This window comes from Myxocyprinus asiaticus, chromosome 12 (assembly GCF_019703515.2).
Source record: "Myxocyprinus asiaticus isolate MX2 ecotype Aquarium Trade chromosome 12, UBuf_Myxa_2, whole genome shotgun sequence".
NCBI classification, from domain to species: domain Eukaryota; kingdom Metazoa; phylum Chordata; class Actinopteri; order Cypriniformes; family Catostomidae; genus Myxocyprinus; species Myxocyprinus asiaticus.
This window is the reverse complement of record NC_059355.1, coordinates 47,417,990-47,445,010: the sequence shown is the minus strand read 5'-3', so window position 1 is coordinate 47,445,010 and position 27,021 is coordinate 47,417,990. Positions and strand designations below refer to the sequence as shown.

At 36.3% G+C, this 27,021-nt stretch overlaps 1 protein-coding gene across 1 annotated transcript in view; it reads left to right on the top strand.

Annotated features, from left to right (window-relative positions):
* Positions 1-1,328: 1,328 nt before the first annotated feature.
* The window catches only part of LOC127448953 (voltage-dependent calcium channel subunit alpha-2/delta-2-like), a 282,297-nt gene continuing 256,604 nt past the window's right edge, over positions 1,329-27,021 (top strand). Inside the window, exons 1-2 of the mRNA XM_051711950.1 lie at positions 1,329-1,621; positions 18,529-18,610. Of these exons, the coding sequence (XP_051567910.1) occupies positions 1,506-1,621; positions 18,529-18,610 (198 nt within the window). The 5' untranslated portion in view covers positions 1,329-1,505. The remainder of the gene's footprint in view (positions 1,622-18,528; positions 18,611-27,021) is intronic.

The window sequence follows — 27,021 nt, the reverse complement described above, 5'->3', positions numbered from 1 at the left end:
GTACGTGTCCAAAAAACATGGTATTACCCTGGTACCATGTTCAAAACATCTCCAAAAACATTACGATAACATGATACTTTCCTGTTAGTAGCACTGTGTTTCAACAAGTATTAATGGATAGACTGTAATACCATGGTACCATGTTCAAAAAAACTTAGTAATACCATGATATTTTTGTTAATGGCAGATTGGGTTTGGTGAGAATGGACTTAAAAAATGTGTATCATGGTACTATCATTGTACTTGTCAAAAAAACATGGTATTACCCTGGTACCATGTTCAAAACATCTCCAAAAACATTAGGTAACATGGTACTTTCCTGTTAGTAGCACTGTGTTTCAACAAGTATTAATGGATAGATTTTGTTTGAATGTGGCAAGGAGAAGGGACTTTAAAGAATCATGATCGTAGCTACATGTCCAAAGCTTTTCTGTTATATTTTTTCAATATGTACAAATGGACAGATTCTGTTTGGATTTGGTTAGGAGACAGGCAAGAAGATACAAAACAAAACATGGTATTACCGTGGTACCATGTCCAAAAACATCATAATACCATGGTAATTTTTGTTAGAGGACACAATAGGTCATAATCCGTATATGACTAATTATAATAAATATGGAATGGATTATTTTCTTGTAAAGTCTTATTTTTTGCGAATAGTTTGTATAACGGTTGAAGTAGGTCGACTCTAGACGCGCGCCCCCGTGTGTCGAGTAGTGATAGCGCGCTTTCCCATCGCACGCTCTGTTTGATAAGAGAGTGCACGAGAGAGTCTCTTTTTTTTATGTTCATAATGTCTTGTTAAATGCTTATTTTATTTTATATTGTATAGTGTATATTGTTGTTATAGTTTTTATTTTATTCATTATCCGGCACCTTATTTTAATTATATTTTTAAGAACACAGTTCTTAAATTGTACAGTTTTATTATTATTATCTGTCTTGTCTTTATCTGTTTTGAGTATTAATGATTTGGTAATATTGTATGTAAACACAATCATGCTAATAAAGTACTTTAAATTGAAATTAAATTGAGAGTGCACGAGAGAGAGAGCACGATAGAGAGATTTTCAGTGTTGACAATATTCAATTTTGGCAATATTGTATGCAATCACAATCATGCCAGTAAAGTACTTTAAATTGAAATTAAATTAAACTGAATTGAGAGAGAGAGAGAGCGAGCGTGCACGAAAGAGAGAGAGAGAGAGAGAGAGAGTGCACGAGAGAGAGAGAGAGAGAGAGAGAGCACGAGAGAGAGAGAGAGCAAATAAGGCTCAGCGCCAGTGGCAACAGCACAGTCAACGCATCTGCGCGTCTCCGTCCGAACTGCCTTTTCTCGGGCCGATCATTCCCCTTAGCCTCGTTACCGATTGAGATTTAACAGCGCCTTTGGATCTTAACGAGCCTTCGCACGACCTCCGCTTCGAGAGCTCGCGCGTGAGCCGCATCTGAGTGACTACCGGTTCCGTTTATATCCCAGTTTCTTGAATTTTTAATGGAAAATGGCGATGTTTCCTCAGTCCGCCAGTGTGTTCTGCCTCCTCGCCGTCCAAACTGTGCTGCTCCTCAGTGTGTCTTCACCGGGAACGGCGACGCTCCGGTTTCCTCAGCACTACACGTAAGTACCTCAGGAAACGCGAGCGCGGAATGACGGTTGGCTCTTTATAGGGAAGCGTCGCGTTTTCAGAGCGTCCCAGTTCCGTGAGATGCTCAATATATTATTTCTGTTTTACGCAAGCGGCTTTGCGTTGACAGTTTACCTCAGTATCGCTCCTCGCGCATCAGTCTTAATTCCTGTCAGCGTACATATTTATGGCGTTGTGCTCAATTGTTTACCATTACCAAGGAGGTTAGTCGTTCAATTATTGATTAACGGAGGCGTGACAGGAGAACGGCGCTACTTGGTGCTTCACCATGGACAAATTTATAGCTGTAGTTCGTGTTTTGGCTGTCAAATTATCGAGCGTGGATACGGTGACGGCAGGAGAGTCTTCCACGCGTTTGAACGCTCCTACTTTTTGACAGAGGACTGACGCAAGTACACAAACGCTTTCATAACGCGTCGAACGCAACATGTATTTATAGACTATTCTATTATTGGATGGCATATATAGATACAGGGTTTCCACAGTAATGGAAAAGCTGGAAATATGCGAGAATTATCAAAATGTGATTTCCATTTCCAGTCGATGTACATTTTTTCTAGCTATGCTCAGCTCTAAAACATTTCATTGGCTAGAAATAATCACGAACAGCTGGAAAAGTCATGGAAATTAATTGGTCACAGGTGTGGAAACCCTGTAGATTAAATAATGTTTTCTGAACTTTTTTTTAAGAAGTAAGGTTTTTCTTAAAAACATTTTTTTTTTTTTTTTGTATTTATTTATTTATTTTATCAGAAGTGAAATTGTAGATACTCTTTAAAACTACTTTAAAGTTTAAAGTCTCATTTACAGGTTGCAGATGCAATTCAATGCATACAATGATGACAGTTGACCTGAACAATATTATGCCCTGTTGCAATCACACGTTTGATATTGTTTATTAGTAATAAACTAGCCAAGGTAACTGTAGGGAAATTGTGTTGCTCAGAGTCAGAGGTTGCCAGGGGCGTAGCAGTCATTTTAAAAGTGGGGGGGACACAGCTGTCAGTAGGTGGCTTAGACCTAACAATTACAGTGCAGTATTAATATATTACAGTATATATTAATATATAAGTATGATATAAGTATTATATTAATATATATGTATTATTTACTTTTAATACGTGTAGTATTTTAAAGATTCAAGTATTGTGAAATAATTGCAACATTTTGCAAAATTAGCTGCAAAAATAAAGGGCATCTTGTGGAGCACATGCTTCTGTTTCACACATGACAATAAAAGACTGAGCACAAGCTGGTCTTGAATAAATTATTTAATCAATTACAATAATGACAATTGTGCATGTGCACAGTTTTATTTTTTACTCCGTGCTTGTGCATTGTGGGATTTAAATGTATCCAAGGGGCTCGAGTGTTTTGACTACATTCACCAAAAATCGATCAGATCGATTTAAAGATTCAGTGACCATTTCTGGTGATGCCAGAAGGTGGTGACAAATGAGTGTCTTGTGTGAAATGAGTTAGTCACTGAACGAACGATTAAAAGAAAAAAACTTCAAAATTTGTATGTCTACAGACCTACATTTCCCTACGGTTTGTGAGCTGCTGAGAATGACTTTTATCAAAAGACAACAATAATAGTCTTATAATAATCATAATGAGTTTCAATAACGTCAGTACGTTTTCATGTATAAAAAAGTGTGTCTATATATCTGTTCCCTTCAGTAAAATACTCTAAGAACACAGCAGATCTATCTTTTTCCCTACAGTTTGTCGACTGCACACCAACACAGAGGTAAAAAACAGGAGCTGATGTTAAAAATAGCTTTACATATTTAACACAGATCTAGTAATCTGCTTAAACTGGCAAAAACAGCCAATCAAACTATTACCTCACAAACATAATGTAAAAAAACTTAATGAAGATTCATGTGCTGATAAAAACTCCACTTACAATATGTGCTTAAAAGAAGGATTTTCCTTTGTTTTTTTTCTGCAGTGCATTTCACCTAATGCTGTCAATCAAGAACAATATGCCGGAAAAAAACCTCTCATTTGTGTGCTCTTCATCTCTAGATTATTAATTTAGATCAACATCAGTGCTGATAAAAAACATGGATAAATGAGCATTGTTGAAATCAACTTTGTAGAAATGAACGGAGCTGTGTTGATTAGACTGTCTGGCTGACGGCCTGTTACGAAAGGGTTGTTTTGGCTCAAGAAACTCACCTGTGATTGGCTGAATGGTCGCTCAATCTGCCCAAAGTAACAAAACGCAAAGAATATTGTATACAAATCCACCATTTGGACTCGGTATGGGTTTAGCTTGGAAAAGTACGGGGGACGTGTCCCCCACGTTCCCTGCGGTTGCTACGCCCTTGGAGGTTGCTTTTTCATAGCTCAAGAGGCATAAAGTATTGTGTTTTTTAACTATTTGCCTCAGATGATTATCGAAAAATGCCTTGAGAAATAAAAACACAAAGGAGACAACTGCTGACATATAATAAGTGTGTAGAGCTAAAATGATTGTTGACATCTTAACTCAGATAATTTGGACTTTAGTGAGAAAAATACTTTTTGGTATCTCTGCAAATCTGAGCACTGTTTAAGACGTTGTTGAGATCTCTTCTGAAACTGTAGAGGAGATGTGTGAGATAAATTGGTAAAGAAAAATCTTCATTTGCTCTCAGTTTCATCTCACTGCTGTCGAGGAGAATCAATTGAGATGTTAAAGAGATCTCCTATGTGATATTCCTTTCCTGTGGGCATCAATCAATTTTTATTCCTTGTATTGTAAAAGTTGTATATTTGCACCCTTAATTCCGCCAGAAAAGCTGTAGTAGATACCTATTGAATGATCAAGTCTCTAAATGATTTCATACTGTGCACACTCCCATTCATGAAGTTTAGAAGTGGTTTAAAATCTAATTTGAAGTGCCCCGTTTAAACAGCATGGAATCCTCAATTCCGTATTTGCCTTTGGGGGATGTAAAACATCTGGTTTTTGGATTGAAGCATAATCTGGCTCCACCAGATCCTTTTTCAAGGGAGAGTGTTGGGTCCATGCCAGTTGTGCGCTCGTATGCAGGGGCAGATCTAGACATTTTTTCATGAGGTGGCAAGGGGGTGGCATGCAGACTATGAGTGGTGGCAACACCAAAGGAAGTGCCGAAGTGCCCATGCATAGTTCTTATGGATCAAGGTACCAAGCTTCATTGCAACAAGTACTAGTTCATTAATTGGAGTCACTATCAAATTATAAATATCCATGAATTTCCTTTTCCACAGGAACCACACATAGTAACCATTTTGCTATTCATTTGCCAACATAAAAAATCTCCAGAGTACCAAGACATTGTCTATTAAACACATCAACAAATTCTAAATGTTACTTAGCTTGACATAAAACTGGCAATCTGGAATAAACTTCACCACATTATGCAGGCCAAATTGTTTTATTTTGTTAAGTGTACCCATGGCTGGAGAGTGCATGCATACCCAATGTTATTCTACTAATAAAATCCTGTAAGCCTATCAACTTTGTAACAGCTGGAATAAGCCATTTGAAATAGAACATTAACACAAATATAGTTCTAAATAAAAATAAACTCAAGGAAAACTGTGCTTTGGGTGGCAGTGCTGCGAAACTCATGAATATTAATTATTTTATGCACAATAAAAGATTCTTTTAAATCAGTGGTTCTCAACCAGGGGGTCGGGACCCACTAGGGGGCGTCAGCACACTTCCAAGGGCCTCAAGATCTCTTAAAATTATTTAAAATATGATAGATTATTATTATTTTTATATAATTATTATAATTAAACTTACTGAAAATGCTAAAAATATGTAATAACTCCCTTCAACAGCTTGCTTTTTATGAAGAATATACAGTTCTAGAAATTAATGGAAATATCTTATTATATAAATATCTAATAGCCTACATTAGACAGTGGGGGGCCTTGGAGTCAAAAAGGTTGAGAACCACTGTTTTAAATCACCTATTTTGATAAACAGTCATTCTTAATGACCGATTCAAGCACTCAAATAGTATTATGGTAGTGGTACATAATATGGTCATTTCATCTCTACATCTGCAACTATCAGTCTTGGGATTTTGTTAGTCAGTAGATGAATACATAGATCAGCAATTTAATCAAGAACATGACTGATTGATCTAGTGGTTACTTTTTGCATCTAGTTTTTAGAGGTTCTGGTTTATAATTCAACCAAATATAACTTTTTATTGTAATAAACAAGATTGCATCTGTATGTCAGTGGATGGGTGTTATACTTTAAAAAAATGCAGTAAAAGATGCAGGGAGATGAGAGTAGTGGAAACACAGACACATTTATTGACCGTTTTGTATTTGAAAAAACAGCCAACTCCGAAGTTCAGACAACGACAACCACAAACTCTCCGCTCCAGCAGCGGGAATCTGAGCGTAAGCATCGGTGACCAAGATGGCACAGCTCACGAACACCAGTCTCCCACTGCACAACCCAGCCATGGAACACTCAGTTTATATAGGAAGGAAACACTGCGTGCCGGTGCTCCCCATTAACAATCAGCTCACCTGGTTACCCCACACCTGAGAGCGATTAAGAGAGAGGGAGATAAAGACAAAACACACGCTCTACATACACACAAACAATACGGCCAAGAAGGCCATCACAATGGGAGACACGGAAAAGAGCGTGAGCTGCAGAAAAAACTGCCGACACTAAACGACACTGATAACAGCCACAACGAACATTTATCATAAAATTCAAACGAACACATTCCAGCGCCAGATCGCCAATCAAAACATACAAAGATTAGATGAAATAGAAACGCCTGTTTAAGAACTGGAGCTGTTTCATCTGGATTATACACATACCTGACGAAAGCTATTTCAGAATGTGCTGAGGACATGTCTCAACTGACGGCAATATATTGAATAATTATTCAGTGAAGACTTGGGCAAAAAAAATTGAGAAATTAATCTCTTACCTCTTTGTCATATTGTTGTTGTGGTTGAGGAAATAAGCTCAAAAAACCTAAGCCCGTGAGTACCCAAACACTGCACATGCGCTGCAGCAGCAAGTACGCGATTGGCTGCTGCTGTAACCCATTACACCACGGGCCACTTTTTAAACCTATCATGCAGTTGACCAATGGTATACATTCACATGATTGGCTGCCACTGTAATCAATCACACGATTAGTCTGTGTAGTCATTTGTGCATCCGGTGAGAGTTGAGGCAGTTCGATATGAATAAACCCCTACACATATTTTATACATTTGTATACTTATACTGGGGTGGCAGATGGGGTGGCATTTGCTATCCTGGTAGATCCGCCCCTGCTCGTAAGGGCTGGGGCAGAGGTTGGATTTGTCCACTCTGTGCCCACACATGCCAGTCCTTAGTGGATTAGCTCGTCTCACATGGTTTATGAAATCATAGAATTTTGATGCTGATTATGTAAGGCTTTATGTAATATGAGATGAAGTTGTTTGTGGTGACATTGTTTACCATTGCAGTTTAAAAAAAAATATTTTAATATTTTATTTCTAATATATTTGAGTTTAAAAGATAGTGATAACATTTTGAAATGCATTACAAAGGCAGCTTTGCTAGGATTACAATTTCAATAACTTTCATATGATTTTAAAAATATAACCGTGTTTATAGTTTGTCCAGTATTTTATATTGTCTCTGAATTTCAAATGTAATTGATAAGGGCATATTATTCCATTCTTAGCACGACAGTAATTAACCTAGGCCTTGAAATAATTTCTTCCTTCCTCTGGAGTGAGAATGATATCGTGCATTTAAAAAGATTGTTTTACTTTACAAACAGCGCGGCATATGTAATCTGTCAACCTTGATAAGCGACGTCTATCAACCTGTCAAACGCACAGAGATGTTGCAGAAGAAAGAAAAATAGGCTGTCTGGATGGTCTTAAATGGCTAAATAGTATATCAGGCTGGTTTTCAACCCTTGTATGGTTAATAACTGATATTCTTGCTAATATGGTGATAAAGAATATCTTTCGCACTCTCTGTTTGTGTGTTTTCTGCTTGCAGGGCTGTGATCCACAGTAGTCAGAGAGCTTTGTAATGCTCATTTTACGCGGTGCTTTAAGCCTTGAGACCTAACCCTTTTTACTAAACCCAGTGAGTTAGAAAGCATGACTACTATCTAGAAGGGTTTAACAAAGGCAAGGAAATCAATCAATAACCAAACAGAATCATAGCTACTAACGGGCCTGCTTAAACCTTTTGCATTGAGGGTAAATTTTATCATTGTATATATATAGACCATATATCCTCCAAAAGGAAACCATTTCAAATCTTTTTGCCACAATTCAGGGTTTTCAAGGCTCTGTTCCACAAACCTAGTGAGCTGCCTGTGTAGGTTACATTTTAAAGGAATATTAGAGCATTTGTTGCATAATGTTGATTTCCACAAATATTAATTTCGATTCATCCCTCCTTTTCTTTAAAAAAAAAAAAAAAAAAAAAAAGCTAAAATCTGGGTTACAGTGAGGCACCTACAGTGGAAGTAAATGGGGCCTGTAGGTGCTGTTGAGCATTTCAAATCAGCCACTTCAGTTGGTTCCATTTCAGTTGAGATGCTGGGCAGCTCACTTCGTTTTGGAACAAAACCTAAATGTCAAGGTCTTGAAAATCCTCCTTGATTTACAATCAGCAGCCACTGAGATGGATGCTTGCCTTTTGTGTAGGTCGTATACAGGTCAACACAAATTTCTCTTTTATAAAAACATTTAAGGATGTTTTGTGCAAGATGATTAAGGTGGGACATGTGTTCTCGTGGTAACCATTACCATCAGTCATGCAGTGCAGTTCGCTAGTTAATGGCTAAATGACTCAGCATTTAAATAATTAATCCAGAGACGAAAGTAACCTCTACCTGGTTACGCAAACCAAGTCCCATGTCTTCTTTCATCCATTTGTCCTCATCAACTTCTCAGTCCTTCTGAATTAGAGGTCAGTTTTGTGTTCTCCAACAGATCTATGGATTAGATTCAGGGTGTCAATTGCGTTCAGAAATAGTTACTTGAAGGTGAAGTATCTAATTTCTGTGCCACTGGTGAGTTCAAACAATATGGCAGAAATAGTGACTGTTTTCAAATGTGTTTCCTTGAAAACTCCCCCTGTCTGCCATTGGTCGTTAAGGCAGATACTGTAGTCCCACCCCAAACTAATGCCACTGGTTAAGCTTAGGCCGCAGTCTTAGACCTGAGCACAGCAATACTGGAAACTTTGATTTGTTTTCTGATAAGTAATGCTGCAGATAAGTGGTCTAGGGAATCAGTGACTTTAAAGGGACAGGCATATTTATTAATAACAAAGTATTTAGCCTTTTATGAGATTATACAAAAATATGCCTTATCAACATAATGTTCAGAATTGATGCAATTTTGGAGATAATAAAGCCACAAGGCGCAAGCCAAGATGCATGTTGATGTTGCATTAAATGTGTTTTTCAGTGTAGCAATAAAGAATTTTGTTACTGTAAGCTGGGCACCAACAGAAAATATATTTTAATTAAATTTCTTTGGCACTTCTCAGTTGAAGTTTTGTTTGTCATTGTAATGCGCTCTCCATGGTGCTGAAAACCATGTGTACATCTGTACTGGAACTGCGTATGCTAATGCAGCAAAGAGAGGGAAGTTGAAGTAGTTGAAGTCATGGCCAGTATACTGTAAATGTGTGGGTTGGTTATGATTATAACTTTATTAGAATCATTTTGTGACTCATAGACAACAACTAATCAAGACAAAAGTTGGTTTCTTAAATCGGTGTCATAGATTTTCACATTTTACTCCACAAATGCTGGCTGATTTACACAGACTGATAACAACTTGTTTGGTGAACCCCCTTGCAAGGCATTTGATATCATTGTAAATTCATATTAACAGGATGTACTGTAGCTTCAAACATGAATATCAACTTTCACGTTTTATATTGTACAACAACACAATAAAGTGATCTACAGTATCCTAGTTTGATGAATTGGTCTTATCTTACATAAAACACAAGTTTGCCAGTGTTTTGAATGTTCCCAAGTCTTTGCTTTTACTAAGCTGCCATTCTGTTACATGTACTGCTGTGTAAAGCTAAATTTGGTGGCTTTATAAAGCTCTTAGAATATCTTTCAGTATTGGTTTTTACAAAGGGGCCTTCAAGCTGTTAAGCAAGGCATTCTCTATGATAGATAGACAGAAAGAAAGTTGAATGTGAGATGATAGATTTTTAAAGAGAAGCTCTCAAAAGGAACAAAAATGTGCAGGAAAATTAATTGCCATAGAAATGTAAATAACATTTTCCCATTTAATTTACATGCATCCAAATACCGAAAAGTATACATTGCTATGGTCTGGCACATTTTATAGCCCGTGAGAGTATAAAAAGAGCAAGCATTCAAGATGCACGCACAGGTTGGAGGTGTTGTCATTAGCAGTTATTATCAGTAGTCCCTGAGACACATCCCTCACTCTCAAAACCTTTATCCCTCCTTCCGTTACTAGCTGGCCTTTTCTCGGTTGACATGCTTCACTCTCAAAGATTTTATTACGGTCTTATTGTGAATCTTTCATTACTAGTTGTATAATCTAAAAACGCTGCCAGTTTAATTTGACAAACTGCTCATTTGAGCATCTGTCAGTACCAAATGCTAAACAACAGGAAACTCTGTCTCTGTTGGCTTAGCTTCCTGTATTTGCATTAGGAGTTTCTGAGGTCATAGTACTTATAATAATAGGGTTTGGCAAAGATTAGTTAATTACTTTGGAAACCATGAAATGTGAGGACAAACAGGACATTGAGGCAGAGACTTGGCAGTCATAGAGAAATTAATGGGAAGTCTGCCTAGTGGTTAGTGCAAATACTGACACTTTGAACTGTGGTGCTTAAACAGACGACATGAGTTTGAGTTGGGGTGGTGATTTACCGAACCTATTTTTATCAGTAAAATGTGCAAAAAAGCAAGGAAATAAAATTAGTTTTTCCCTTATTGGCAATATAGTCTTTGCCACAGTCCTCTAGAAAGTGCATGTGCGTTAGCTGGACCAACTAGAAAAGTATTCGTTTGAACCTAATTCAAGCTAAACAAGTCAACTTTATTACACCATTGTTGTAAAATTTGGTGATTTTATCGGCTTTATTGAAATGTAAGCTTGGCAAACACTTTTGGAGATTTTGTTCTTTTTTCATTCAAGTATACTGGAGGGTGTTACCAAGATGGGAGTGAATGAGCCATTAGTTGGTGCTAAAAGCCCCTAATGCTGTTATTGTAAAAACATATATGTGCATATATAACAGTTAGTCCATTAATTGGCCACCTTCACAAAGCAGCACAATAAAGTTTTCAGGTTTATCTGGAGTGCTCAATATGGGTCTGTTCATACATAGTTTGGTTAGATTTAAATGTGCATTCTACAACCAAATTTACACAATCGAGTCACAACCAAATTTTGTGTGCGAGTTTGGTTGATACATGTCCATAATAAGTATTCAGACAATTAAGCCACACTTTTTCCACACACATTTCCACACCTTTTAGAAAAATTGTGTTAAGTTTAAAATTATTAAACATCATATACAGTAAATTGTTCAAAATGAAAATGAAAGGGGAACTGACTTCATTCATCCATTAAATTTCACCTTGGGAATAGATGCTTAAATGTCAGCGTAAAATGGCTCAGAAAATTGAAGTTAATTCTAAGAAAATGTCTAGCATTATGTGTTTGCTGTCGTCACTTTGTTTGATATTTTTTTTAATCTATTAATACGTTCGTTCTGGGTGGTTGCTTAAGTCCCTTGGCTCAGGTCTCTTCTTCAATGTGAGTCTGTGGGATTGTTTGAAAATCATCAGACCATTTGAAAAGTAACAGCACACCTCTCCTCAAAACAAACCACACATTTTGAGGTATCATTCATGTCCATAGCACTAATGTTTTATACTAAAAATGTTAAGTTTAATACTAAGAGTTATATAACCATGTCTATGAGCAATATCCTCATATCTAAGAGGATGAAAGCAGCAGGAGTTGCTGCCTGAAATGCATAACATTTTTGAATAGCATTAAGGCCTTAAAAAAGCAATACAAAGTTTACTGTTGTTATCTGTAAATTTAAAATGACAGACTTTTTTTGGTGAAATATGTACAGTATATGCAATGTTTGACACTCTTAGAAAAATGTGTTTTCATAGTTTATTTTAAGTCCACAGGGCTGAAAGTGTGCATAGTTGAAGAAACACCCAAGTACGTTAGTCAGTTCCAAACACTTGACTCCTTGAATGTAGCTGTGTGAATTTACCCATTGAGATAGATCAGTGTACTTTTGTGTGAGTAGGTATCTAGTGTCTTGTGCTGAAGACAGCATCTTCTTACTTTCCCCCTCTCTCCCTGCTGAATCTTGTTGTGTTAGGAGCTTTTGGAGCTGTGTGCAGATATATACAGCCCTGATCTCCAGACGTTTGATTGCTTCATTCAGGGTTTGGCTCAGTTTGCTTTGTTGTGGCTGCTTAGAGAGCCACTTCTGTCAGAACTGGCCTTTCTTTATTTGACTCCTTAAACATCCTCTCATACCTGCCAACAGCAGAGCAGCCTACTGCCAGAGAGAAAGGAAGAGAGGATGGGAGATGTGAAAGAAGGAGAAATTGGAAGGAAACATACATTTAAAATGGACCCAATTTACTTTTTAAATATACTGTATATTCCTGGTCATACTGTGCATGAATTATCAGTGCATATTATTTCAAAAGAAAAAGAAAAGTTTGTATTTGTAATGTTCAAATTGCAGTAATTTGTTATGCCTCTAAGCCTCTGATGTGACCAAGACCAGAAATAATGTTATCCAAAATCCATATAGCTATTTAGACATAATTTTAGGCTGCGGTTGTAGGTAATGCAGTCTTTTTAAAATCTTGCTAATCACTAACGCAGTAATTTAATGGTGGTTAACGTTATTGTTCCATCAACACTAAGGTTACGGTTATAATAAAACAACAATAGATTTGGAAAATAACATCGAGGTGAAGACATTGACCATTAGCTTTTACATCCCAGTCAAAAAGTGTACGCAAAAGTGGGTGCCAGCGGTGTTTCCAGAGGGGAGTGTGTGATTTCTCATGATATCTGTTAAGAAAAAAATTATATTTTGCATAAAGAAAATCGAGGCTTCATTTAGAACCATTCTCACATTATTCAAAAGACAGTTAAGCACATTTTACCCCCAATTCTCATTACCGTAATGTGACCGGATGTTCTACTTTTTACTATTATCATTGTTTTCAATGATGATTCTGATTTCTGCAACACAGTAATTTTTTACTGTATTTACTGTATTACAGTAAAAAAAGATGCTCTCATACAATGATTTTTTAAAATTAAAATCAGCTAAATTAACAGGTAGCACCAAGGGAGTACCACTATAACAAGGATTCATTTTTTCACATTACAGTAATGAGAATATCATAATGAGTAAAACTCTCATGAAAATAAAGTTTTAATGGAAAACACATTAATGGGCCTATAAAATATTTCATTTTCCATTTGCAACATATTATTTATTGTTTGTTTCTTTTGATTTTGGAATAAAATAGGACCGGGACATTTTCTAGACAGGTTTTGTGAGAATCTGCCAAGCAGTCCACAACGATCCACTGCGAGTTACATTCATATTTGACTCTGTTTAGGTATGGAACACCCACTTTTTTTACAATCCAATCAATTCCTAATGGTTAAAATCATGTCTTGCCCTACTTTTTATCCATATCCAGTTTCACTCAGAAATATGTAAAATTACGGAAGTAAAATAGGTTGTGAATGCCATTTCATCTTTATTTTGAGAAAGCTCAGATGCCAGTGTATGGGAGAAACAGAAATGTGTACAAGAGAATGTGATTTCAGAGGGAACACACATCCTCATATACAGTACACTTTTCAGAAATAATATATTTTATTTTAAAAGCACATTATATTCTATGCTAATAAAATTGCTGGGCTCAGTCATTCATATCAAGTAGATAAGAATGCTCACTCAGTAAAGCACACTCACATGCACAGGATTTCTTTGGGGGGCTATTCTAAGGCTGTGTAACACAGATAAGGGTTATTTCTGACCCCGGGCTGAGGTTGCAAATCTCTGACCATTAGGCTTGAGCAGATAAAACTGTTATAGGGTTTCTGTGACAACACTGATATTACCCTGTAATGTTTTCCTTTAGTTTCATACACACTAAATGTTAAAGGGATAGTCCACCCAAAAGGAAAAATTCTGAAATTTACTCACCCTCATGTTGTTCCAAATCTATATGACTTTCTTTCTTCTGTGGAACACAAAAGAAGATATTTACCAGACTATATGGGACTTACAGCCTCAGTCACCAAATGCAATGAAAGTGAATGGTCACTAAGGCTAGCATACTGCTTAACTTCACCTTATGTGTTCCATGGAAGAAAGCTGACAACAGGTAATATAATGTTAATTGTGTTTTTCTTTTTTAATCACAAAGGTCACAAACAGTTTAAGCAAATAGCTAAATGGCAAACCTAGACTTTAGCTACAACTAATTCCATGTTGTATGTTAACTGTATATGTTTTGACATTAAGATGGTAAAAAATTCAATAATTTCAGACTTTCATCCAAACACTGTGTAATTTTGTTGTCTGGATTTTATAAGTTGATTTAATTTCAGCATTTTTTGTACATGTAAATGCACTCAGTGTCATTGGGAACATTGGGGCAGTGGTGGCTCAGCAGTTAAGGCTCTGGGTTACTGCTCATCAGGTTGGGGGTTCAAGCCCCAGCACTGCCAAGATGCCACTGTTGGCCCCTTGAGCAAGGCCCTTGATCCTATCTGCTCTAGGGGTGCTGTATCATGGCTGACCCTGCACTCTGACACCAGCTTAGCTGAGAAATTATAAAAATATAAAATTATATTTTTCAGGCTGGTTCAGCTAATGCGCATGCACATTCTCGAGTTGACTGACAGGCAATGTCTGTATCTAAAATGTGATAGGCTCTTTTACCATAAAAAGCAACTTCCTTTTTTTTCATCCGTTGGCTGCTCCAGTTTCTCCCATTCTCCCATCTCTGCTAAACTACTAAACTGTCTCTGACAATGTCCATTTTATTACAAGACTACTTGCTAAATAAATAAATAAATACATGGACATGAAATATTGATTTGAGTTGAAATTATTTTATTAGATTACTTGTAGAGATCACACAGTGATCCGAGAAGTAGGAAAGATGACTAACAATACCTGTAGTATGTCTTAATCCCTGGATTTGCAGTTGTTACTCAGAAATATCAGAATGCTAGATGGTGATATTGACCAATCAGAATTAAGTATTCCAGAGAGCTGTGAAATAAATCGTTTTGCCGATTAATTGGTGCTGATTGTTGCTCTTTGGAACTATTGGCTCTCTGCAAAAATCTCTGCCGATAGTTGCAGATAGGTTTAATCTGGAGAATATAGGCTATGAAATGCTTAAATTGCTAAATACTTAAATAGAGAGCATTGTAACTGAGCCAAGTCTCCGTCATTCCAAAAGAACAGTCCAGAAATAAGTAAGTGTATTCCTGGGTTGTTTATGGTTAAATGTCCTGCTTTATGCACCAAATCGTAATTTGTATTCTGGTTATTATTATTATTTTATTTGTGTAGCACTTTTCTTAACACACATCGTTTCAAAGTAGCTTTACAGAAAATCATGCATTAACAAAAAATGAAACTGTAATATCTATAAAGTCTTAGAGTGATCATTGTGTAGTTTGATATATAGAATAGAAATTAAATAATTAATAATAATTGTATTTAGAACCCCAGTGAGCAAGCCGAAGGCGACGGTGGCAAGGAAAACAAAACTCCATAAGATGTTGTTAATGGAGAAAAATGACCTTGGGAGAAACCAGACTCACTGTGGGGGCCAGTTCCCCTCTGGCTAAACAGCATGAGTATAATGCCAATATTAGTTATTTATGTGCAGTGCAGGTAATGGTATAAGATTAGTGAACTAAGTAAGTGTTAAAGTCCAGTGTTTAAAAAGATATATATATATATATATATATATATATACTATGAACTGTAAGATTAATGACTAATGTCTTTGAAGTCCATCCTGGATTAACTGCAGAAGTTCACATATATTAATTGTCCTTGTTAGTTGGCTGATGAAGGCTTATGTTGGCAGTTAAATGATAGTCAATGTATTCCATTTCAAGAGTGTAGTCCATCAATAGACAAAGGTGATGCAGGCAGAGATCAGTGAGGTGCATCACAGTTCAACCGGCGGGTCATTTCGGGGAGGTTCAGTGGGGTCCATCCTAAATCCAAGGTTCAGGCAGTGGCATATGAAGTATCCGATGTCTTACAGTTGGAGTTGGCATCAGTTCATCCTCTGAAGTCCATCGTAAAAGACTGAAGTGATGTCTGGCTAGCACTGGCTGCATTTAGTCGTCATCACTCAGAGACACATAGCAGTGGAGTCCGATACCAAGCAGGAACCGAGCTGGATCTGGCCGGCTCTGTTAACCTCGGGATATGAATCCCAAATAGAATAATATTAGTGTAGATGTCATTCAATTTTTTGCAGAGTTATAGATCATGATAGATGTTTCTGGTTCCGGCAGACCTAACTAAAGCAGCCTAATTGTGAGTTGATGGATAAATGGTGTATGCCTGGCTAAATAGATGAGTCTTTAGTCTAGACTTAAACTGAGTGAGTGTGTCTGCATCACTAACAGTGTTAGAGAGACTATTCCATAGTATTGGAGCCAAATAGGAAAAGGATCTACCTCCTTTTGTGGATTGTGATATTATAGGAACTATTAACAAGCCAGAATTTTGTGATCGTAATGAACGTGATGGAATATAATGTGTCAGAAGGTCACTTAAGTACTGTGGAGCTAGACCACTCAAAGCTTTGTATGTAGTTAACAGAATTTTAAAATTAATACACATTTAAGAGGTAGCCAGTGTAATGACTATAAAATGAGGCTAATATGATCATATTTCTTGGTTCTAGTCAGCACTCTGGCAGCTGCATTTTGAACCAATGGAAGTTTATTTATTGAACTTGCTGGACATCCTCCCAGTAATGCATTACAATAATCTAGTCTTGAGGTCATGAACACATGAATTAGTTTTTTTGCATCAGCAACAGAGAGCATGTGTCGTAACTTAGAAAAATGCTGTTCTACAAACATTGGAAATTTGATTTTCGAAGGACAGATTGGTATCAAATATAACACCCAAGTTCTTCATATACACATACAAAGTGGTAGCGGTCTGATAACTAGGACTAAACCATACTAATGCAAGTCCACTAATGCCAACATAATTCTCCAGCCTATTCAAGAGAATGTCGTGATCTATCATGTCGAAGGCAGCACCAAGATCTAAAAGCACTAGAAGAGAAATGCAGCCGCAATCAGATGATAAGAGCAAGTCATTTGTAACTCTGATAAGTGCAGTCTCTGTACTGTGTTGGGACCTAAATCCTGACTTAAATTGTTCATATATACCATTTCTCTGTAGAAATTAACATACTTGGGAGGACACTACATTTTTTAGTATTTTCGACATAAATGGTAGATTTGAAATCTGTCTGTAATTAGCTAATTCTCCAGGATCAAGCTGTGGTTTCTTAATAAGCAGTTTGATAACTGCCATTTGAAAGATTCTTGGGACATGTCCTAAGGATAGCGAGGAGTTAATAATATAAAGAAGTTCTGAGATTACAGGGAATACATCTTTTATGAGCTTAGTTGGTATTGGATCTAACATACATGTTGTGGCTTTTGATTTTTTGCTAAGTTTTGTTAGCTTTTCATGACCTATGACAGCGAAGGATTGAAGTTGCTCGTGAGGAAAATTATGAGACACTGTTTTCTTAGGTGCTGTGACAGTTGATTGCATAGTTTCAGTTTTATTTCTGATTATTTCAATTTTATCAGTAAAGAAATTCATGAAGTCATTGCTATTGTGCTGTGACTGAATATCTGGTTCAGTCTATGATTTATTCCTTACCAGTTTAGCCACAGTACTAAATAAACACCTAGGAATGTTGTGTTTATTTTCTATGAGTTTGCTAAAATATGCTGACCTGGCAGCTTTTAGTGCCTGTCTGTAGCTACAAACACTACCCTTCCATGCACCGCGAATTACCTCTAATTTTGTATTCTTCCACTTGCGCTCCATTTTCCGAGCTGCTCTCTTGAGAGCATGAGTATGATCATTGCACCATGGTGCAGGGCTTTTTTCTTGAATTTTTTTTAATCGAAGGGGGCGACACTATCAAGAGTGCTAGATAAGACTGTATTTATATTTTCTGTTATTACATCAAGTTCTTCTAGACTTTTTGGTTTACTGAGTATTTGAGACAATTCTGGAAGATTATTAGTGAAACTATCTCACAAATCAATTTGGATTTTAATTGCACAATAAACTGCATCTGGGATTTTGTTCATATTGGACTTTTGTAACCTCTGTCTGTGGCCATCTTAGAAAGGAAAGACTAAGATATTTTTTTTTTTTTTAACATTCTATAAATCCATTTGAAAAACTATCGGCCAATGAATCTGTTGTGTTACACCACCTGGGTTTTAAGTATCGGCAAAATTAATTAACGGTCGACCTCTACTTGCAAGCTAGTTAGGTAGTTTGACCAGCTGGCTGACCATTTAAACCAGCTAAGACCAATCACCTTTGACTGATACGTTAAGTAGACAGTGACTGCAGTCCATAATACAACATGGTTAAAACATTTGGAATGCACTAATCCTTATCTTGCATACTATATTGAATGGATATCTATGTGAATTTGGATTCATCTGTCATTATTTTGATCGGTACTTATTGATACTGCTCTTAATCAATGTTGTCTTTCTCTAATAGGATGATTCACTGGGCAGGTCGTATAGAGAAAGAGTTGGAGAAGGTGCTTCAACTAGTCACTGGAGCTCAACAAATAAAAGGAGTAAGTTAAGCTTTTAATCTTTTTAATGTGTATTCTGTAAACAATCCACATTGTTGCCCGTTACAAAAATGTCATGGTACTGTTTGATTACCATACTCATATTGACCCTGTAAGGTGCTTCTAGGAATACAAAGTTATTAACATCTATTTTTTTTTATGGTACATTTCTAAGGGCCTTTTAATTAAGAAAAATACTTGAGGATGATTCAAGTTGGCTTGTCCAGTTGCAGTGCTTCAGGGTAAAAATATTTGTATTTAGTAAACCATAGCTTATGTTATAAAGATATTTGTCTTTAGTAAATCATAGCTTTAGTAAATCATAGCATGTATTTATTTATCGTTAATAAATACATTTTTATTATGTACATTTGTTGTGGTGCCATAGGAAGAAGCTTTAACTTGCTTATGATGTTATCATGACATTCGTTATGTAAGATGATTTGGTAACACTTTACAATAAGTTTCCACAACATTAGTTATCATGAACTTACAATCAATAATACGTTTTCAGCATTTTTTAAATCTTAGTTAATGTTAATTTCAATATATACTAATACATTTTTAAAATCAACAGTTGTTTTTGTTAACATTAGTTAATGCTCTATGAATTTACATGAACTAACAATGAAAAATTTTATTTTTTATTAACTAACAAAGATTAATAAATGCTGTAAAATACATATTGTTAATCATTTGTTTATGATACCTAATGCATTAACTAATGTTAACAAATGGAACCTTATTGTTAAGTGTTACTGATGATTACTTTAATGACTTTTTCATAATGATAGTAGTTATCACACACAATCTTGAGTGCTAAGTTATAATTTCATGGTTTCCGAAAGCCTGCAATGTACATTGCATACTTTTCCATTTTTTTCACTTGTAAAATGATAGTTTTACACAAACTGATGAATATGAAACAGTTTATACAGATACATATAAAGAAGGGTCTAAAAGTCTGAGACCACCAGTGAAAATTCTTCTATTTCTGATTTTGTCTAATTAAATACAACTTTACATTAGAAATTATATTATCAGCTGAACAAGTTGAATTGAAAATCAATATGAATTCAGAATTTCTTTGCATTTGGTACAGTATGTCCCCATTTTGCTTTAATATCAGCATGCACTCAAGCTGCTGTGGAATCCAGAAGTTTGTGCAAAACCTGATGATCCATGTAAAACAGCATGTTTTGAAATTGTCCCAAATAGCATCTTGTGTGCTTCAGTGTAAACTGGGAAATCTGACTTTTTGTACAAAGGAGTTAACACAGTCAATGTCACAAAAATATGTACTTTTATTTGGTCACCAAGAAATAGCTTATTATCTTAATATTAATATTTCTTAATTTTACATCTTTTTTAAAAAATGTATTTTTAAAATCAAACTTTCTGTTTTGTTTTTTTCCAATTTAAATAATAAAAAGAAAATATCCAGACTATGGTCTCAGACTTTTGAACACCACTGTATACAGTATAAATTAATATTTAAATACACTATATTGCCAAAAGTATTCGCTCACCCATCCAAATAATTGAATTCAGTTGTTCCAATCACTTCCATGGCCACAGGTGTATAAAATGAAGCACCTAGGCATGCAGACTGCTTCTACAAACATTTGTGAAAGAATGGGCCGCTCTCAGGAGCTCAGTGAATTCCAGCATGGTACTGTGATAGGATGCCACCTGTGCAACAAGTCCAGTTGTGAAATTTCCTCGCTACTAAATGTTCCACAGTCAACTGTCAGTGGTATTATAACAAAGTGGAAGCGATTGGGAATGACAGCAACTCAGCCACGAAGTGGTAGGCCACGTAAAATGACAGAGCGGGGTCTGCGCATAGTGCGCAGAGGTCGCCAACTTTCTGCAGAGTCAATCGCTAAAGACCTCCAAAGTTCGTGTGGCCTTCAGATTAGCTCAAGAACAGTGCATAGAGAGCTTCATGGAATGGGTTTCCATGGCCGAGCAGCTGCATCCAAGCCATACATCACCAAGTGCAATGCAAAGCGTCGGATGCAGTGGTGTAAAGCACGCCGCCACTGGACTCTAGAGCAGTGGAGACGCGTTCTCTGGAGTGACGAATCACGCTTCTCCATCTGGCAATCTGATGGACGAGTCTGGGTTTGGTGGTTGCCAGGAGAACGGTACTTGTCTGACTTCATTGTGCCAGCTGTGAAGTTTGGTGGAGGAGGGATTATGGTGTGGGGTTGTTTTTCAAGAGCTGGGCTTTGCCCCTTAGTTCCAGTGAAAGGAACTCTGAATTCTTCAGCATACCAAGAGATTTTGGACAATTCCATGCTCCCAACTTTGTGGGAACAGTTTGGGGATGGCCCCTTCCTGTTCCAACATGACTGCACACCAGTGCACAAAGTAAGGTCCATAAAGACATGGATGAGCGAGTTTGGTGTGGAAGAACTTGACTGGCCTGCACAGAGTCCTGACCTCAACCTGATAGAGCACCTTTGGGATGAATTAGAGCGAAGACTGCGAGCCAGGCCTTCTCGTCCAACATCAGTGTCTGACCTCACAAATGCGCTTCTGGAAGAATGGTCAAAAATTCCCATAAACACACTCCTAAACCTTGTGGAAAGCCTTCCCAGAAGAGTTGAAGCTGTTATAGCTGCAAAGGGTGGGCTAACGTCATATTAAACCCTATGGATTAAGAATGGGATGTCACTTAAGTTCATATGCGTCTAAAGGCAGATGAGCGAATACTTTTGGCAATATTGTGTATATGTTAAATGATTCCAAGTAAATAATGTATCTCTGGCTTTATTTGTTTTTTAGTACAAGCTGTGACGCTTTTTTGTTTCTTTGCCAGCTTTAGACATATTCTGCTTGCATACACACCAGTGTTACTGATAGGAAGGGTTCTGAGTTGTTTGAGAGGAAAAATACATTTTAATTTGTTTGTACGCATTTGTGTGTCTTTTCAAAATCAGTTTGTGACACATTGAATGCATGCAAGTCTGTGTTTGCAAACTCAGTAGCTGGAGGTTGCTGAGTCTGTGGTCTGAGCGTGTGTGTATGTGTATGTGAGTGAGCAGCGAGTGTGTGAAAGTGCATTTATCTCTGGCCCAAACAGGAGTCGTCACAGGGAGTGCTAAATGGCCCAGCATGTGCAGAAAAGCCATTTTCTAAATGGATGCCTCTCCCTATATGTGCGTCTGATAGAAATCTTCCCTGGGCTACGGCGGCCCACTAACAAGATTGCCTCCCTATTCGTCTCTCTTTTCTCTTCATGCCCAGTTTATTCTGATATTCTTCTCTCACCCTCCCCCCCCCCCAAAAAGGTTTTGCAAATTAATTCTACAATTTATTTATTTATTTTTTTTTGCTTCTCAAATTTATTTTGAAGAAAGTAAATAGAACAGACAAGCTGTATTCAGCATGCAACAGTCTTGAATATTTTGGGTCTTCAGCAAGGAAAATGGCAAGCAGGTGTGTTGGAAATGTTTGGGGTAGAGAAAGGGATAGATGGAAATGTAGAGCAAACAACAGAGAAAGTTTGCAACCTTAACACAATCTTAACACTGAAGGTTTGGGTATAGCCTACTACGGTTTTCTACGTGACATTCAGTCTTGCATTGTTCATGAGACAATGTGTAGCCCTAGTTAAAGATAGGTCTACACATTTTTTAAGTTTTGTTGTTATCAGTGGAAATGTATTTAAAAAAAAATGAATGAATGAATGAATGAAATACAGTATGTATTAGCATTTTGAATTTGAATTCAATATAGACCTATGGTTACAGTAGGACCAATTATTGAAATGCATTTATGCCTCTTTAAAAAGTCATTAAAAAGAATTGAATTAAATTTATCCCTGATTTGTTATATCTGCTCTTTTAAAATCTGAAATGGTCTCATAATTTGGCAACAGACTACTAAGGGCAGTAAATGCGATAAAATTGCATTTCTTATTTCCAAATACTGTATTTCTTCGTTAAAAATGAGAATCATTAAAGGGATAGTTCACCCCAAAATGAAAATTCTTTCATCATTTACTGACCCTCATGTCATCCCAGATGTGCATGACTTTCTTTCTTCTGCTGAACACAAACAACGATTTTTAGAAGAATATTTCAGCTCTGTAGGTCCATACAATGCAAGTCAATGGTGACCAGATATCGGAATGTCCAAATATCACATAAAGGCAGCATAAAAGTATTCTATATGACTCCAGTTTAATCAATCTATTTGTCAAAATATATCTATTTAATCAGGTCTTCTAAAGTGATCCAATCGGTTTTGGGTGAGAACAGACCAAAATGTAATTCCTTTTTCACAATAAATCTTGACAGCAGTCTCTTTGGTGATCATGATTTCAAGCTGAATTACACTTCCTATAGCTCCATCTAGCGCTCTGCGAATGCATCAAGTACTAGAATCAAAATCATGATTCTAAAAATAATTTGTGTTCTGCAGTAGAAAGAAAGTCATACACATCTGGGATGGCATGGTGGTGAGTAAATGATTTTTATTTTTGGGTGAACTATCCCTTTAATTGAATCATTAAGAAATTAGAATCATTGAGAGGAATCAGAACTGGAATTGTGAAATTCCTTACTATTCCCAGCCCTATTCTGCAGGCTACGTTTCAGACGCTATTGCGGTTCTGAACGCGTTGAAAAACACTAAACGCTAGTTTCAGTTTGTGCTTATAGATGACTTACTGCTTCATTATTAAAATGTTAAACATGATATGAATACATAAATAGATGAATAAACATTTTAATACATGGATCTAAAGTATTTATACAATATTGTGAGAAAAAGTATCGCACTATATCGATATATGATTGTTGGGATGCAGCGCTAGTGTTTGAATGTAATTGTACCTCAGTATCATTAGAGAGACAAAATATATTGGATAACGGTACGTGCTTGGACAATTAACAAATGTTCAGAGTATAAATGTCCTGTTTTGAATTAATTTTGAGTAAATATTGTGTAAAGTTAAAGAGTGGAAAGTGTTTTGTTTAATCAATTTTGTGTATAAATGTACAGTTACCCAGAAAAGTATTTGGATCCTTATGGAATATATAAATGCCATTGTATTAGCTTTAGTTAAAATGTATTAAAATTTCAGGCAGTACTTCCAAGTAAGTGTCAGGGTCCAGCTGACAAACAGTTTAGGTTAGATGAACGTACATTGCGTTACATCACTTCCATCTTGATTAGTTATTTTAAGTTATTTTTGCTGAAGTAAATAGAATGGAAATTGAAAGCACTTCTGTGTTTCTCTTTCTCTGTCTGTTCCTATTTTTGTCCCTTTCTCTATCTCTTTCTCTCTCTTCTCTGCCTATAGTCAGTGATGTTAGATAAGCAGTTGTACAGCTTTACTCCTACACACACACTCCCTAACAAACTACACCTACTTCAGCAGCAGCGATATAAATAGAACACGCGTGCACACACACACACACACACACACACACACTTACTCATGTGGCCACTTTCCTGCTGCAACTCTGTGCATCCCTTCAAGGTTATGACAAGTTGTGCCAGTCATCTACATATTTTATAGCTTGAACTTAGTTTATCACTTTCTTGTGTGTGTATACATACATATATATATATATATATATATATATATATAATTATTATTTTTTATTTTTTTTACTTTTCTACCTCTGGAGCCAGCTGTGTGTGTATGTTGGTTGTTTGGTCACCTGGACCTTTGTCCAGTGTGAGGAGTGTGAGGAATAGAGAAAGAAAGAGAGAGAGACAGAGCTGATTACCCACTATTCTTTGATGCGTAAAAAAACTATTGATATATTGTATCTATAATGATCTAGATTTAGTGGTAACATTTTACTATAAGGTTGTAATCACTAACATTTGTTTAAGTTCACAGAATAGTTAACATGAACTAACAATGAGCAATACTTTGTCAATGATCATTTCTACATATACTAGAAGATGTGTTACATTAATAGTCATTAATGTTAAAGGGATAGTTCACCCAAAATGTAAATTCTCTCATCATTTACACACCCTCATGACATCCCAGATGTGTATGACTTTCTTTCTTCTGCAGAACACAAATGAAGATTTTTAGAAGAATATCTCAGCTGTGTTGGTCCTCACAATGCAAGTGAATGGTGGCCAGAAATGTGAAAGACCAAATATTACATAAAGCATCATAAAAGTAATCCAGTCTCCTTGGCGATCGTGATTTCAAACTTGATAACACTTCCTAGCGCCATCTGGCGCTCCGTGCATGCGTCAATCACTAGGAAGTGTAATCGAGCTTGAAATCATGAATGTGCCTAGAGAATACAATGGCAAGATGTACAGAGAAAAAAGAGTTATATTGTATATTGGTTGGTTTCCACCCAAAACCAATTGGATCACTTCAGAATAGGGCTGCTTAATTATGGCAAAAATTATAATCATGATTATTTTGGTCAAAATTGAGATCACGATTATTTAACACGATTACTCATTGACTTTGGAAACATCATGCATTTATTGCACTTTTTTTTTTTTAAACTGTCTTTATAATAGTATATTTCCTTGAACTTGAAATGTAAACTGCACTGGGTAGGGGAGAAGGCTATTGTTATATGATAATTATTTTATGTTACGTATGGTAGCCAAATAAAGAAAAGCCTCCATCGCCTTCATTTACAGCAGGGGTGCTCACACTTCTATGGAATGAGATTTACTTTTTCATCATGTTATTGCAGCAAGATTTGCCATGTACAATAAAGTCTATACATTATCACAATACCAAAATTTCAGTAGTCTGTAGTGAAATTTGGCGATTCTCAATACCAGTTCCAAAAACACAACAAATAATAACACTAACTAATATGTGAATTATGGAAGAATGGTTTTAAGTTCTTAATTATTCAAGACTTGTAAACAGTCAGTAATAAAATAACAATAATAAAAAAACAGCAATTAATAGAAATAGATAGATAGAAAATAATAGAACAAAAAATACAAATTAAGAACATTCTGTGCTTTTTAACAGCTTTAAAAGTTTTTAACAGCAGTATCAAGTATTCAGGTAAACATTCAGAATGAAATTCAACATAAAACTACTACTGGTCTTCACCGTATGATTTTAATACATGAATACTTTTTATAGCTACTAAAGTTACTCAGTCAAGAGCAGTGAGTGTTTTCTTGTTATGGTTGTTTGATTATTATAATGACACACTAGACGACAGCAGCAGGTCTATTAGCTTACATTTATACTTACAAGTCCCACATTTTAATACAAATCCGCTTTTTTCTCCATTGTTTAGGTTCACTTTAGACATCACTCATTTTGGCGGAATTCTGAAATGTATTTGACCGTTCAGGTGCGCATTAGCGCGAGCTTTTTCCGGAACGCACGCACATTTTCAGCACACACACATACGCTGCCTGTCAATCAAACAGGGCGCAGCTGTTTCTAGATCACTAGCGAATTATAAAATGACGTGCTCTGGATTACGTTCAACAGCAGAATAAGAATATGAACTTTCTAATACAGTGGTTCTCAAATTTATTTGGTCACACCTCCCTTTGAAACAACAAATTCGTACATGATTAACAGCATTTTCTTTCACCTTCATATCACGTAATAAAGTTTTATTTAAAAATACTATGAAAACTGAATGAAAAGTTACACTTCACTGAAAAAGAATCTGGATGAATGATCATTTGTTACAGTGCCAACATTGTTCTGTTATTTTGTGTAAAATAGCAGAACGTTCTTCTCTCAGTGGAGACATTCACGCTGGATAGTTTATTTATTTATTTATTTTTTAAAGATAATAATAATAAATGCAAGGATTCATACCTGTGAATGTTAATCTGCCTAAAAGCATTTTTAAACTCCAGTAAACTTCCAGTAAGAATAAACGACTGTGATTGACCCATCCTGGCCAGCGCTGAGAAAAGTAACAGGTACTATGTGTCAGTGACAAGACTGAGGGATGAGAGGATGGTGATAGGCTGTCCAAGTTCCAAAAGCACCATACAAGTCGTCCTTAACTCGTGCCTTATATATCAATTCTTCTGAAGCCATTCGATAGTGTGGTGTGAGGGACCAACCGAAATATCAGTGTTAATTTATCGTTTCCCCCATTTGAAACTGCTGCGCGATACATCTTTGTTTACATAAGCGCAGCTGAGAGCGCACCTGACACTATTACATGCTTTGTGCAGTTCTTCAAAAAACAAACTTTCTCTGTGTATCGCCAATTTTCTTCGCGATAAGATACACACAGTGAACGTGACGCATATATTATGATTCACTATGTCGCGAGCCATCACGTTATAATCTAGCTGCAGCAAACACGCAAGTGACAAGCGTCCCTGCTTCTTGCAGAAGAAAAAGTCATTTACATCTGGGATGGAATGCTGAACTATTCCTTTATTATTAGTTAGTAGTAACTATCATGAAC